This window comes from Phallusia mammillata, chromosome 5 (assembly GCF_965637545.1).
Source record: "Phallusia mammillata chromosome 5, kaPhaMamm4.hap1.1, whole genome shotgun sequence".
NCBI classification, from domain to species: Eukaryota; Metazoa; Chordata; class Ascidiacea; order Phlebobranchia; family Ascidiidae; genus Phallusia; species Phallusia mammillata.
Window position 1 is genome coordinate 21,520,309 of NC_137256.1, and position 13,781 is coordinate 21,534,089.

The 13,781-nt window shown below is 35.3% G+C and overlaps 3 protein-coding genes and 1 long non-coding RNA gene across 4 annotated transcripts; 2 read left to right on the forward strand and 2 right to left on the reverse strand.

Annotated features, from left to right (window-relative positions):
- Window positions 1–197: 197 nt before the first annotated feature.
- On the forward strand, window positions 198–2,215 carry LOC145228510 (uncharacterized). The gene is made up of 2 exons (XR_013860089.1): window positions 198–1,075; window positions 1,318–2,215. It is a non-coding gene; the product is annotated as an uncharacterized LOC145228510 (long non-coding RNA).
- A 1,837-nt stretch (window positions 2,216–4,052) lies between these two features.
- LOC145228507 (volume-regulated anion channel subunit LRRC8C-like) lies at window positions 4,053–8,268 on the reverse strand. The gene is made up of 9 exons (XM_080093581.1): window positions 7,633–8,268; window positions 7,414–7,566; window positions 7,236–7,334; window positions 6,974–7,155; window positions 6,798–6,902; window positions 6,637–6,729; window positions 6,433–6,569; window positions 5,121–5,951; window positions 4,053–4,878 (listed from the first exon to the last, which is right to left on the reverse strand). Exons 1-8 carry the CDS (start codon window positions 8,095–8,097, stop codon window positions 5,809–5,811), a joined length of 1,377 nt encoding a protein of 458 aa, XP_079949707.1. The 5' UTR covers window positions 8,098–8,268; the 3' UTR covers window positions 4,053–4,878; window positions 5,121–5,808.
- Window positions 8,269–8,705: 437 nt separating this feature from the next.
- On the forward strand, window positions 8,706–11,526 carry LOC145228508 (metallophosphoesterase MPPED2-like). Its single transcript, XM_080093582.1, has 7 exons — window positions 8,706–9,094; window positions 9,194–9,303; window positions 9,463–9,652; window positions 9,851–9,976; window positions 10,105–10,220; window positions 10,606–10,719; window positions 11,233–11,526. The coding sequence occupies exons 1-7, from the start codon at window positions 9,012–9,014 to the stop codon at window positions 11,376–11,378; spliced, it is 885 nt and encodes a 294-aa protein (XP_079949708.1). The 5' UTR covers window positions 8,706–9,011; the 3' UTR covers window positions 11,379–11,526.
- Window positions 10,921–13,106, reverse strand: LOC145228509 (uncharacterized). The gene is made up of 3 exons (XM_080093583.1): window positions 12,884–13,106; window positions 12,443–12,574; window positions 10,921–12,086 (listed from the first exon to the last, which is right to left on the reverse strand). Exons 1-3 carry the CDS (start codon window positions 13,033–13,035, stop codon window positions 11,936–11,938), a joined length of 435 nt encoding a protein of 144 aa, XP_079949709.1. The 5' UTR covers window positions 13,036–13,106; the 3' UTR covers window positions 10,921–11,935.
- Between the last annotated feature and the right edge of the window lie 675 nt (window positions 13,107–13,781).

Below are 13,781 nucleotides of genomic sequence, written 5' to 3' on the forward strand. Positions count from 1 at the left end.
AGAAAAAACTATAATTTATGATTTAAAACATTCAAAAAATTGAAAAAATCGTTGGAAGCGCCGCGCCTTGCAAATGGCGTTCGTCACACTTTAATAAATCGCAAGAAAAAGGGACGCCTTCTTTCTTTGGTAAACTTTGCGTTGTCGCAATTTCTTGAACATGCTGTTCCCGTAGCAGCAAAATGTGGCAGCGAAACTAAAACGTAAAACGTTGAAATTTAGTAACCAACGGTGGGAAGGTGCGCGTTGAACAGAAACCTGACTTTGTGGCCCTTCGTTATAAAATAAAGTTTATTAACAATAAGAACAGCGCCAATTGATCGTTTTTTCGGTCACATACCCCTCCAAATTTTAACGAAATATGTATGGGTTGCTGCAGCCACTTAACCCCCTTCCCAAGAAATACACATTATTTATTAATTTTTTGTTCACACCAATGGTTATTAGCCCCACCAAGTAAATAACAACTCAAAAACAATCCTAAAGTTTCATATTTAGCCAGGACAGGTAAAATTATGCTGATTGAATTTCCAAACACGCAAAGCGTGCGTATTGGACAGACGCACATCGAACCAATGTACCAAACACCCGATTCGTCAACCAGTGCTCGATTAGAAGCGCTTGTGTTATGAAAAAATCCCCGTTTCTTATCGGGCGGTGTTATAATTTTAGAACATGTGTTATAACACAGCCCGATTTTATCGGCAATGGTAGTGAAGCATTAAATTTATTTTTTATTGAAAAATATTATATTTTCTGTGGAAATAATCGCCGGTGAAATGGGTTTTACATGAAATTGGCAGTTAAATGTGAACTGTTATGACAAAAGCAAACGCATTTTAAGCAGCGAAATAGCAGCAGTCCCAGATTCTCCTCGATTGTAAACTGTAAAATACAAAATGGGCAAAGGTTGTTGTATCTAATAGGCATCCATGTTCTGATAACAAATGGAGTAATGAAAAGTGACAGTTCAGGGTGGGGGAAGCATTTCTAGTGCTTCGTGAAGCAAACTAAGGCCTAGCACACTATCAAATAAAGGACTTGGGACATTGGATTTGAAAAGCAATGATACATGGTAAGTGGTTGTCAATTGTCATGATATGCTTGTCATTCTCAACTGTTTCTATTATTTTAGCAGATGGTAATTTGTTATTTTTTTAGGCATGTTTAAAAATATGGTAGCTCATCTCTAGTGTGATCCTGGTTTTGTAAAACATTGGCTTTCATTTCTACTGGCCTAACTCAAGCATTTTTGTGTAAACTCCTACTTGTCAAATTAAATGTTGCCTACACTTTTTCTTTTATTTTTTGTTGCAGTTCAACATCTGGAAAACTGAATAGAAGCAGAAAAAAGCAGCACAATCATTCCAAAGGTAATTCAAGATTGCCTTGGACAACATGGAAGAAAGTAATTGATTGTGGAAGAATGGTGTGGGTGAAATGAGCTCACTGAAGTGTCAGCTAAATCATTGATGCATACAAAATGCTTCTTGCCTCGCTTGCATGGGAACATTTTATTTTAAGATATTCACCACACACTTCAGTTTTACATGAATCGAAATATGTGTGTTTTTTGCCGCTGTACTACCCGAAGGCAGGTTTATTTAACAATTCTTGTGCCCAATTTAAAGCAAACTTGTTATGTTAGATGTGTTCAATGATTTGTTGGTGTTATTTTAATCTCGTACCCAAATTAAGGCAAACTTGTTGTGTTGGTTAGATGTGTTTAAACATTTGTTGGTATTAACGCTGTCTTACCTACATGACATAATCATGGCGTCGTTAAAAAAGCATCTTTTGGGTAAATATTTATACATTTTCACTTTGATGTAGACTCTTTCAGTAAAAGTGATTCATCAGACAGGAATGAAAAACCTTTATTTTCAACCAGTAATCTCTATGATACAACCTCATCTTTCACATGGTAGCTGGTTTAATTTTATTTCAGTAACTCGCAACACATTGCATTTTCAGCTGAACAATGTTGTTTCACCTTTTTTGTTTCTCAGTCTGTTCACTTGATGACCCCTTTTTAGTGTACTCATTGTAAATGCAGGTTTTTGCTTGATAAATCAATCTTCTAATTATTTATCCTCTTCACATTTATTTCTTCTTTCATATAACTGTGGCACCCAATATGAGTATGTTATTGTGTGGAAATTGGGTTTATGAGGTGCTTTATTTTTTCATTAATAAAATGTTGCCCTTAACTGTGCATTTGTTATTTCATCATTTTAAGTACTAGTATTAACTGGTTTAAAATCACAAAGGGCTTGATGTAAACAAAAACGGTTTTCACAGGTCAACTCTAAACTACATCTAGTAAACGCATAAAAAATATCTTTAGAATCTAACCACCACATGATAAATGAGAGACGTACATCATAAGCGAACGAAGGGCATGACCGCTTTAAAATAATCTTATGCGCTGACGACCTTTGTAGCATATACAGGCTCCAGATCACAAACGGATTAAGATAAATGAAAACGGTTTTCACAGGTCAACTCTAAAATACATCTAGTAAACGCATAAAAAATATCTTTAGAATCTAACCACCACATGATAAATGAGAGGCGTACATCATAAGCGAACGAAGGGCATGACCGCTTTAAAATGATTTTTCGCGCTGACGACCCTTGTAGCATATACAGGCTCCAGATCACAAACGGTTTAAGGTAAACAAAAACGGTTTTCACTGGTCAACTCTAAAATACATTGAGTAAACACATACCAAATATCTTTATCTTCTAAGAAGAACATCAAAAACAAGAGGCGTACATCATAAGCGAGCGCAGGACACGACCGCTAGTGCTGTCGATTTCATGTGGGCCTTATAGCATGTAAATTTCTTGTAGCGTGTAGAATACAATCTCAACGTATAGTGATGATGAGCGCCTCTTGATTTTAGGGTAATGATAGGAATTGATTGATATTTTGCATGCGTTCACTCGACGTAGGTCTAGTTTAAAGTTAACCTGTGAAAACCGTTTTCAATACTTTATGTCGTTTGTGTTCTGGAGCCTGTACATGCTACTGGGTCGACAGCGCATAAAATTATTTTGAAGCGGTCATCCCCTTCGTTCGCTTGTACGCCTCTCATTTATGATGTAGTGGTTAGATTCTAAAGATATTTGGTATGTGTTTACTAGATGTATTTTAGAGTTGACCTGTGAAAAACATTTTCATTTATCTTAAACCGTTTGTGATCTGGAGCCTGTATATGCTACAAGGGTCGTCAGCGCAAAAAATCATTTTAAAGCGGTCATGTCCTTCGTTTACTTATGATATACGCTTCTCATTTATGATGTGGTGGTTAGATTCTTAAGATATTTTTTATGCGTTTACTAGATGTATTTTAGAGTTGACCTGTAAAAAACCGTTTTTGTTTCCCTTAAACCGTTTGTGATCTGGAGCCTGTATATGCTACAAAGGTCGTCAGCGTATAAGATTATTTTAAAGCGGTCATGCCCTTCGTTCGCTTATGATGTACGCCTCTCATTTATCATGTGGTGGTTAGATTCTAAAGATATTTTTTATGCGTTTACTAGATGTAGTTTAGAGTTGACCTGTGAAAACCGTTTTCATTTATCTTAATCCGTTTGTGATCTGGAGCCTGTATATTCTACAAGGGTCGTCAGCGCAAAAAAATCATTTTAAAGCGGCCATGACCTTCGTTTGCTTATGATGTACGCCTCTCATTTATGATGTGGTGGTTAGATTCTTAAGATATTTGGTATGTGTTTACTAGATGTATTTTAGAGTTGACCTGTAAAAACCGTTTTCATTTAACTTATACCGCTTGTGATCTGGAGCCTGTATATGCTACAAGGGTCGTCAGCGCGAAAAATCATTTTAAAGCGGTCATGCCCTTCGTTCGCTTATGATGTACGCCTCTCATTTATCATGTGGTGGTTAGATTCTAAAGATATTTTTTATGCGTTTACTAGATGTAGTTTAGAGTTGACCTGTGAAAACCGTTTTTGTTTACATCAAGCCCTTTGTGATTTTAAACCAGTTAATACTAGTACTTAAAATGATGAAATAACAAATGCACAGTTAAGGGCAACATTTTATTAATGAAAAAATAAAGCACCTCATAAACCCAATTTCCACACAATAACATACTCATATTGGGTGCCACAGTTATATGAAAGAAGAAATAAATGTGAAGAGGATAAATAATTAGAAGATTGATTTATCAAGCAAAAACCTGCATTTACAATGAGTACACTAAAAAGGGGTCATCAAGTGAACAGACTGAGAAACAAAAAAGGTGAAACAACATTGTTCAGCTGAAAATGCAATGTGTTGCGAGTTACTGAAATAAAATTAAACCAGCTACCATGTGAAAGATGAGGTTGTATCATAGAGATTACTGGTTGAAAATAAAGGTTTTTCATTCCTGTCTGATGAATCACTTTTACTGAAAGAGTCTACATCAAAGTGAAAATGTATAAATATTTACCCAAAAGATGCTTTTTTAACGACGCCATGATTATGTCATGTAGGTAAGACAGCGTTAATACCAACAAATCATTGAACACATCTAACATAACAAGTTTGCTTTAAATTGGGCACAAGAATTGTTAAATAAACCTGCCTTCGGGTAGTACAGCGGCAAAAAACACACATATTTCGATTCATGTAAAACTGAAGTGTGTGGTGAATATCTTAAAATAAAATGTTCCCCTGCAAGTGAGGAAAGAAGCATTTTGTATCCATCAATGATTTAGCTGACACTTCAGTGAGCTCATTTCACCCACACCATTCTTCCACAATCAATTACTTTCTTCCATGTTGTCCAAGGCAATCTTGAATTACCTTTGGAATGATTGTGCTGCTTTTTTCTGCTTCTATTCAGTTTTCCAGATGTTGAACTGCAACAAAAAATAAAAGAAAAAGTGTAGGCAACATTTAATTTGACAAGTAGGAGTTTACACAAAAATGCTTGAGTTAGGCCAGTAGAAATGAAAGCCAATGTTTTACAAAACCAGGATCACACTAGAGATGAGCTACCATATTTTTAAACATGCCTAAAAAAATAACAAATTACCATCTGCTAAAATAATAGAAACAGTTGAGAATGACAAGCATATCATGACAATTGACAACCACTTACCATGTATCATTGCTTTTCAAATCCAATGTCCCAAGTCCTTTATTTGATAGTGTGCTAGGCCTTAGTTTGCTTCACGAAGCACTAGAAATGCTTCCCCCACCCTGAACTGTCACTTTTCATTACTCCATTTGTTATCAGAACATGGATGCCTATTAGATACAACAACCTTGGCCCATTTTGTATTTTACAGTTTACAATCGAGGAGAATCTGGTACTGCTGCTATTTCGCTGCTTAAAATGCGTTTGCTTTTGTCATAACAGTTCACATTTAACTGCCAATTTCATGTAAAACTCATTTCACCGGCGATTATTTCCACAGAAAATATGATATTTTTCAATAAAAAATAAATTTAATGCTTCACTACCATTGCCGATAAAATCGGGCTGTGTTATAACACATGTTCTAAAATTATAACACCGCCCGATAAGAAACGGGGATTTTTTCATAACACAAGCGCTTCTAATCGAGCACTTGTTGACGAATCGGGTGAAAATACACAATGCCAAAAAATACAAGAAAATATTTTTAACTCCCGTAGTTATGGATTAGGACTCATTCTATTTTCTGCCCAAACAAAACCAAAAGACATTTGATTAGTTTAGTTTTATTAAAAAAGGCACCTTGAAAGTGAAAAAATTGGCAAGAAGGTACCATATGTAAAGTGAGGGCGCGAGAAAAAGTACCCGATCATACAATTGTATCGTCAATGTTTGATTTCAGTAGTGGTGCACTTGCTTCTTTGTCTTTTGTTGCTCGTTTGACAGACACAGTTTTTTGCAAGACTGACACACTTTGAACATTCCTTATAGTTGGTATTTGCACAGATTCACCTGGTAAACAAAACGCATTATTCAAACTTTATAATGCAATGTTAACTAAGCAACACCTAATGTAACTAGTGGGGGCAGAGAGGGAATAGCAATATATTTTGTATTTTATTTATTTTTCTGCATTCTACTGATTGTTCAAGGATTATTTATATTGACATTAAAAACCAGTTTTATACACACTTTAGGCAGTTCTAGGGCAGTCAATGACAATTTGGTCTTCCCATAAAAGCAATGTTGCATGAATTAAAAAAGGCTAATTATTTAACAGTTTTAGATGAAATAAAATAATTTGATTAATGATTGCAAATTTTAGTTGATTGACTATTCAACATGATGATTACTCTATTCGCACCCTGAAATAATTTTACAAAAAAAAATAAGGACAAATAAAATTGTCTTATCACACAGCCAAAACAATGTGAGTAAAAGTTAAAAAAAATGATTTTTCCTCCATATAGTATTTTACAGTTTTTTTACTTACCAGCTTGTTTAAATTGTTCTTCCCATTGATTAAACAGAAAAATAGTAAAGTATGGAAGTTTCTTGCCATTTGAAGAAGATACCAAATGAAAAAGTAAGGCAACATCATTGTGCACATGCCTCTGCTCTTTACCCACGCTAAACAACAACAAAATATTGCATTACATATTATATATTGAAGGGTATGGTTTATGTGCATATATACCCAAATGGTAAGCAAATAAAACCTTGAATCTTGTCCTTTTTGGTCAATGGATTGACATACACAAAGCACCCACATACAGAGGACAACATTGCACTAATAAAAACAAAAATGTTTTTTTGTATTATAATTTTGTAGACTATTTTTATATTTGCCTGTCAAACCTCTTTGATCCACTACATGTTGACTTATCATTAATCCATTTCAGTGTAATGCAGTTGAAAATTCCATACACTATGATGATTAACTGGGTCATAAACCAAGAAATTCTGTAAAGATACAAATGTTACAATTTAGAACACCACCTGGATGGAAGCATATACTGCATCACTATGAATACCGCAAAAATGTGTCATGATCACAGAATTCAGCAGAAGGGTCGCATCCAATATAAAATTCCATTTTAACAAACAGGGCCATGTTTAACCCAAAAAAGATCATCCATAAAATAAACTGGTAAACAGATTTTTTAATGTAAGACTGCCACAGAACAGTAGACGAATCATTTTCCTGGCAGAATTTCTACAAACACAAATAACATTCTGTATTAAACAGGGATATACTCATTACAGATATTGATTGGCTGTTGGTATGCAATCTACCTGCACCCGCTCATATAGCCGCCTTGCCTCGGATTTGTTTTGGTATGTTGTGTGTGTTTGGAAAAGTGTAGCCAACAGTATTTCAACTTCCATATTAACCTGTCAACACAATTTAAAAGTTGGACAAATTTTCAATACCAAAGTAAAATTGTCAAATATGTATGCATTAAGTTCATACACTGTCACTTTTTAATATGGAGTAGAGTGGGTTGGAATTGCTAGGTGCTGCCAATAGATTAAAGTTGTCAACAGCACTTGACAACCATGATGTATTTTGACAATCATTGCATAATTTACTGAAGTCATTGATGAGTGACTGCACTTTTGGCATCTGCAACGAACAAAATCTAAAGTTTATTATTGCAGTGCACTAACTAACACACACACAAAAACATACCTTTACCCACAAAATTCCAATCAGCAGTAGAAGAATGGCTTCAACTAATACAAAGTAGGAAAAATAGGCTTGGAAATGTTTGACGCAAACTACACTTGTTTGAGTTGTTGGCAAAGGGACCACATCCAACATACTATTGTTCTTCTTACTTGTAGCAGAAGAATTTATTTGCTTGTTTCCGACAAAATGGGGTTGCAAGCCAGAGGTCATGTGAAAAGCCTCCTTGTCCTTATTTTGTGATGAAACTGCCATTTGTGTTACAATTTCCACAGCTGTCTTGTTTTGGTGCAATGAACTGTCGTTTGTGTCAAAGCAATTTTGTTTCAATCCATCTCTTCCGATAATAACTCGGGCTACGCTTATTAGGGCAATAATGATCAAAACATACGAACAATAATCCAAAAGCGATTCCCGTGTTGGTTTTATAAGAGAGGCTGTAATCTTGAAAGCCCATGACGATCCCATTTTGCTTGCATAAACGAGTTCGGACCTACAATATACAGGCTACACGCCTACAAAATACCTGTACATGTATGTATACTGCTGCAACCGTACAGAATAAATAAAGTTCTGTGCTGATGTAAACAAAATTGTCCGACGTCATTGGTTTTGCTCTCTATGTGCAGTAACTGATTATTCATAGAAATCATTCGACTTATTCTTTTTTGTCTCGGATTCTTGTTTTTCAACCAGAATATTTTTTGCAGGTTTTGTTTTCATTGTAAAACTCAGCATTCATCCAGTTATTAACAAACCATGGGGGACAAATTCGTCTGTTGGCTTTTGTCAAGGACATTGCTCGTAGTCTGTTATTGTCGTTACGTGCGATTTCTGTTTGTTTTTTGATGAATGTACTATTAGTTTTTTTCCAAGCTTTGCATAATTCGCTGCACAAATCTGCATAGCTGTGCTATGTGGCAACATACATAAGTGTTAAAAACAATCTTTTTAACACCCCAAAGTTTGAACACCCTAACATGCCGCTTACGAATCGACTAAATACGTTAAATTCTCTTGTGGTAAAGCATTTGTGTGGTATCTGTATTTAAATGAAAAAAAAACATTTCTTTACGCCACAACATGTTTGATAAGAGGCTTTTGAAAAAGGAAGTAGAATACCATTAAGACACACGTATCCGTAGTTATTTCGGGGATGTTAAATTGGGAACTCCCCTCAGAAAACAACCAACTGCAAACAAGGGAAATTCCCTTAATTATTTGTAAAAACTAAAGAAGTTCCTACAGTGCATTTTCGTGTTACTTAAGTCGTAAAAGACACACGAGAACCCAGAAAAAGTGGTGTTATACCAGAGAGCATCAACAGTAGACTGGTTGCGTATTTTCTGTACTGTACCAAGCCGGTAATCTGCTATTGTAACATGGACTATTCACATGTTTTTCACAATGATCCTGAAACATTTGTGGAAAAAATGCGACGAGATGACAAATTGCCTTGTGAAAAGTATGTTATATCATAGTTTGGCAACAATTTCTAACAGTGACAAGTATATACATAATTTTCGGTTTAAGAGTAGTAATTTGATTGAACTTTTGTTTTTAGAGTTGAACCGATTCCACTTGATGCCCCGAAGAAAGAGGGATACACACGCTTTGTTTGTATTTCTGACACTCACAACTTGCACAGACAGATGCGACATCGTGTTCCAGATGGTAAACAACTCTTTCTATTTGTTATTTTTTTCTATTGCTGGCCATGTCCCAAACAATGACAAGAAAGCTGTTTTTACTGGTCAACCTCTGTAGTGTAAATGTAGTATTAGCATTATAAAAAAGTAATTTTTAATGTTTGTTTCACGCCCATTTTTGTAGGAGATGTTCTCATCCATTGTGGAGACTTCACTGATTTGGGAAAACTTGAGGAAGTTGAGGATTTTAATGACTGGCTTTCCACCCTTCCTCATAAACATAAAATTGTGATTGCTGGCAACCATGAGCTCTCCTTTGATGAAAGGATAATGGCAAATGTCAGAAAGAGTAAAGCAGATGGGTCCTATTGCCGGTAAGTGTCTAAAAAAATAAACAGATAATTTTATGAACTAGCCAAGCTTCCTACCAATTGGCTAAGCTTTCGTGGTGATCTGAAATATACTGTAAACAGCAATATTTGATAACAAAACCTAGTATTGTGCAAATGTTCATTTTATCAAAGAAATTATAAGACAGCTCCACTAAAAATATATTTTGGTTTCTTTGCCAGATTCAAGTTCTTGCATGTCATTCCTGAAGACATTTGTAAAGATTGGCCAAAGGTTTTGTCCAATTGTACTTTCCTACACGACGCTGAAGTTACTGTCAATGGAATAAGGCTTCATGGCTGTTCATGGTGTGTGGTTGCTTAATGATTATATGATCTCAGTTTAAGAATGCATCTTCAGTTTTGTTTTTTTAAGTTACCAAAAGAATGGTATAACCTAGATAAGTTAGTTGAACAAATTTGTGCTTTGTCCCTAGGAATCCTGAGTTTGGTGGATGGGCTTTCAATGAGAGGCGTGGACAACCTTTACTTCAGTGTTGGAACAAAATTCCAGAAGGGATAGACATTTTATTGACACACTCTCCCCCAGCAGGTTTGCCCTAAATACCAACTTAAAACACTTAATAGCTTAATGAAATAGCCAAAACAATTGTCATGCTCTTTACAATCACATGAAGACTGCCACTATGTGTCACTGCTTGCATTTACTATGAAATGGTAATGTTGCTGTCTCCCCCTTTTTTGTTGCACAGCAAACCATAAGTAGTACATTACATTATCCTCTGAGAGACCTTGAGGTCACAAGGGGGTCATTGAAAAGTTTATGATGCAGGTAAAATTGCATTGCAATTCCCTCAAACGTGTAGACAAACACTTATGGGGTTGCTAACCCCAGTTAGAGAAAGACTTCATTGAAATGAGTGTGTGAAAGCAGAAACCATTCACATTTAAGTGATTTTTGTTCATATGTAACATAGGTTACAATGATACAGTGGATCCGCATGACATGTGTGTTGGGGATGTTGATCTCACTAATGCTGTACAACAAAGAATCAAGCCCAAATATCATGTGTACGGCCACATCCATGAAGGTTTGTTACATGAACAAGTATATAACAATTTTCAGTTGCCTGCATTCAAACAATCACTAAGTAGTCTTCAAATTTAATCTGAATTCAAATTTATATCACATGTAAAACTAATGAAATGCTATGCCCTTATAAAGTCCCTTATAGTACACCAAGAATAATTGACGAAGCAACAGCGCTTCCTAACCAGAATCAGTCAACAAATGTTATTTAACGATATATATTTCACCCGTAAGGGCATCATCAGTTGTCTGTCAAACAACGGGTGTAAAAGTAAAACCAAAACCAAGTAATATTCTTACAGATAATTCACTATTTAATCAGTGATCATCGACAGAAGATGCCTACTATTTACGGGAAAGATCCTGTAATAAACACTAAATGCCATTTTATAGTACACCACAATTTTACTGCACTTTATTAAAATTCACATGGCATGTCTATACTTTGGACAATATTAACTGCACTTAAAAATGTTGTGCAACGGAAGCTTGCCTAACGATGGTAATTTTGCAGCATATGGATACACCACAGATGGAAAATGCAATTACATCAACTGTACAATTGTGGATCGACGACATAATCCATGCAACAAACCAGTAATCATTGATTTTCCGACCCCAGAGGGGGCTGAAGGCATGGGACCAATTATTCAACATTAGACTATCTTTTATGCTTTTAATTTCTTCATATGTGTTTCCTGTGCTGTTAAGCTATTGAAGTAGCTTTTTTATATGCAGATGAAATCTTTGTTTGATTCAATCAGTGCCCATTTTATGTGTGTAGTAAATGATTGGGTTGCCACTGTTAGTACATAGTACGTTAAAACAAGCATTTGCACACCAGTAAGTTTTTAGTAAGCAGACATAGCAAAAAATTGTGTGGTTGCTGATTTTATACATTTGATATAGGTAAAAAGCTTCATCAGTTTAAAATCGTTGAAAAGGGCAACAAGTGACAGAGTATCATAAAACGTTACTTGACACAGCTTTTGTTACAAAAAATATATAATTAAGTGAATTAAGAATACTTTTAAGATTAAAGTTGGACAAAATTTAAAATTTAATATCCCACAACAGTGTGCAAACACAGTTCCTCCAGCAAAATGTGCAATAATCAAATTGGCAAGTTTAAAAAGCTGTGGTTGACAGGAAGTAAAATCTACACCTTTCATGCAACCATATTTTGACCATTAATAGTATGCGCGAATGCCCCACATTTAGCTAAGCTTTGGATGGGGACAATGGTGATTCATGTATTCTTTGCCAAAGCGCTGAGGAAACAGACTTAAACACTTCTCGCACTTGAGACCAAGAGTGGTAGTGTCACTGCCTGCGTGATGTTTCTGATGGTGCTGCACACAATCATTCCTGTCACAAAAGTATTGAATGTATTATTTGACATAAGTATCTATTTGCTAGTTACATCTAAAAATTTATGCACTTCTTGAAACCTGTAAACTTTGTCAGATTCAACCTAGCTATTTACTGACAAGGTTACTAACATATTGGCTGGAGCAAAGTACGTATTGGCTGGAGCAAAGTACGACATTTTGGCTGGAGCGAAGTACAGAAAAAAGTGTTAAAAAAGAGCATATCAATATGCGACATTTTTTCTTTCCTACATAAATGACGAATCATGTCTGAATTCTGAACAGTACAGGTCTGGTTTATTTTGTATGTTTTAGTTTCAGATACTACACATTGCCTGATGATGTAAAACTTACTTTAAAGCAAATGTGCGTGGACAATATTCACAGCGGTATGGTTTAGTATGCGTCTTCTCATGCTTCTGACAATTTCCTTTTAATGCAAATGCCCTTTTGCAATGTTTACACTTGTGTGGAAGAATCCCATTTCTGCAGAAAAAATTACTTAGGTTACTTGGGTAAACATGTTGAATACATGGTGGGCTGCTTTTTCATTTTTAAGATTTGTCCCCATTTTAATTGGTCAGATCTAAAAAAATATATGGGAGTCCAATACTTTCAATTTCTTACTTTGCTTTAGTTTCAGCAGTTTAGGTTAGTTGGAAAGGCTAATTTAGCTGCAACAGTTCGGCATTTTACTTAAAATTTTAACAACTATTTATATAATTTGCATAATTTTTTTGTTAAATACTAATTACTTCTTTACAAGAGATGTAAACGTAACAATGTACGCTTTACTTTGCAAGATGAACTTTGTGATGTTGAAGTAGATTGCCTTTTGTAGCAAATTGCTTTCCACATAAATTGCAAGCAAATGGTCGATTTCCATTATGAAGTCGAATGTGAACATATTTCAAGTAGGAAAGCTTTCGAAATAACTTATTGCACATTTTACACCTCCATATTTGGTCTCCATTGTCATCAGTTTCCTCTGCAAACAAATTTGAACTTTATTGAAATACTAAGCAGCAAGGTTAATGTAAGCAAGCATGACATGAGGTAAATTTTGGTATATTGCCCAAATCATATTTTTTTTGGTCAAAAGGAAAATGGATAACAGATGCTGATGTTGCTCGCCTTAGCAAAGTTGCAAGGACCGGGCTTGCACTTTGGTCCTGCATACAATTCTGGTTGATTATAGTTGAGTTTATTTCGCCGGGCAAAATCGTAGTGGCACAATTGTGCTAAAATATCAACCAGGCCGGAAATAGCTGCAAAACGTAAAGCACGACAAAGTTAAGGGTACAATTAGTGGAGGGATGGTAGACGCGCTGCAGCTACACCTTTACTACTAGAAAAGTGGCTTCCTGATATACTTCCATTTTATATATTCTATACGATATTTACGAATTTACTACACTATACACAATTTTATCTACGTACATGATTGTTTTTGCAAGCAAAAACAAATGGGTCCCCACATGCGTGTTTATGCGGATTTACGGTAAACCTATGTGGCGGTTATTTTTATATTCTTAAGGACAAATTTTTCACAAAGCATAAACTTAACTTTGAAAGTTCTTTTCCGTATTCTTTTAGCATCATTATTGTCATATAATTACATCGGTGAAAAAAGGACGGGGAAAATACATTCAATTTAATCTCTTGCTTTAACCTTGATATTGTGGTTCAACTT

Excerpts from the sequence above, each read along its gene's own strand:
- LOC145228507 (XM_080093581.1), bottom strand. The coding sequence starts at position 8,097 with ATGGGATCGTCATGGGCTTTCAAGATTACAGCCTCTCTTATAAAACCA. Across the intron at positions 7,156-7,235 it reads GGCTATATGAGCGGGTGCAG|AAATTCTGCCAGGAAAATGA; the intron begins GTAGATTGCATA and ends TTGTGTTTGTAG. Across the intron at positions 6,730-6,797 it reads ACATGTAGTGGATCAAAGAG|TGCAATGTTGTCCTCTGTAT; the intron begins GTTTGACAGGCA and ends TGTTTTTATTAG.
- LOC145228508 (XM_080093582.1), top strand. The coding sequence starts at position 9,012 with ATGGACTATTCACATGTTTTTCACAATGATCCTGAAACATTTGTGGAA. Across the intron at positions 9,653-9,850 it reads GCAGATGGGTCCTATTGCCG|ATTCAAGTTCTTGCATGTCA; the intron begins GTAAGTGTCTAA and ends TTTCTTTGCCAG. Across the intron at positions 10,221-10,605 it reads GACACACTCTCCCCCAGCAG|GTTACAATGATACAGTGGAT; the intron begins GTTTGCCCTAAA and ends TATGTAACATAG.
- LOC145228509 (XM_080093583.1), bottom strand. The coding sequence starts at position 13,035 with ATGTGCAATAAGTTATTTCGAAAGCTTTCCTACTTGAAATATGTTCAC. Across the intron at positions 12,575-12,883 it reads CACAAAGTTCATCTTGCAAA|AAATGGGATTCTTCCACACA; the intron begins GTAAAGCGTACA and ends TTTTTTCTGCAG. Across the intron at positions 12,087-12,442 it reads CCACGCACATTTGCTTTAAA|GAATGATTGTGTGCAGCACC; the intron begins GTAAGTTTTACA and ends CTTTTGTGACAG.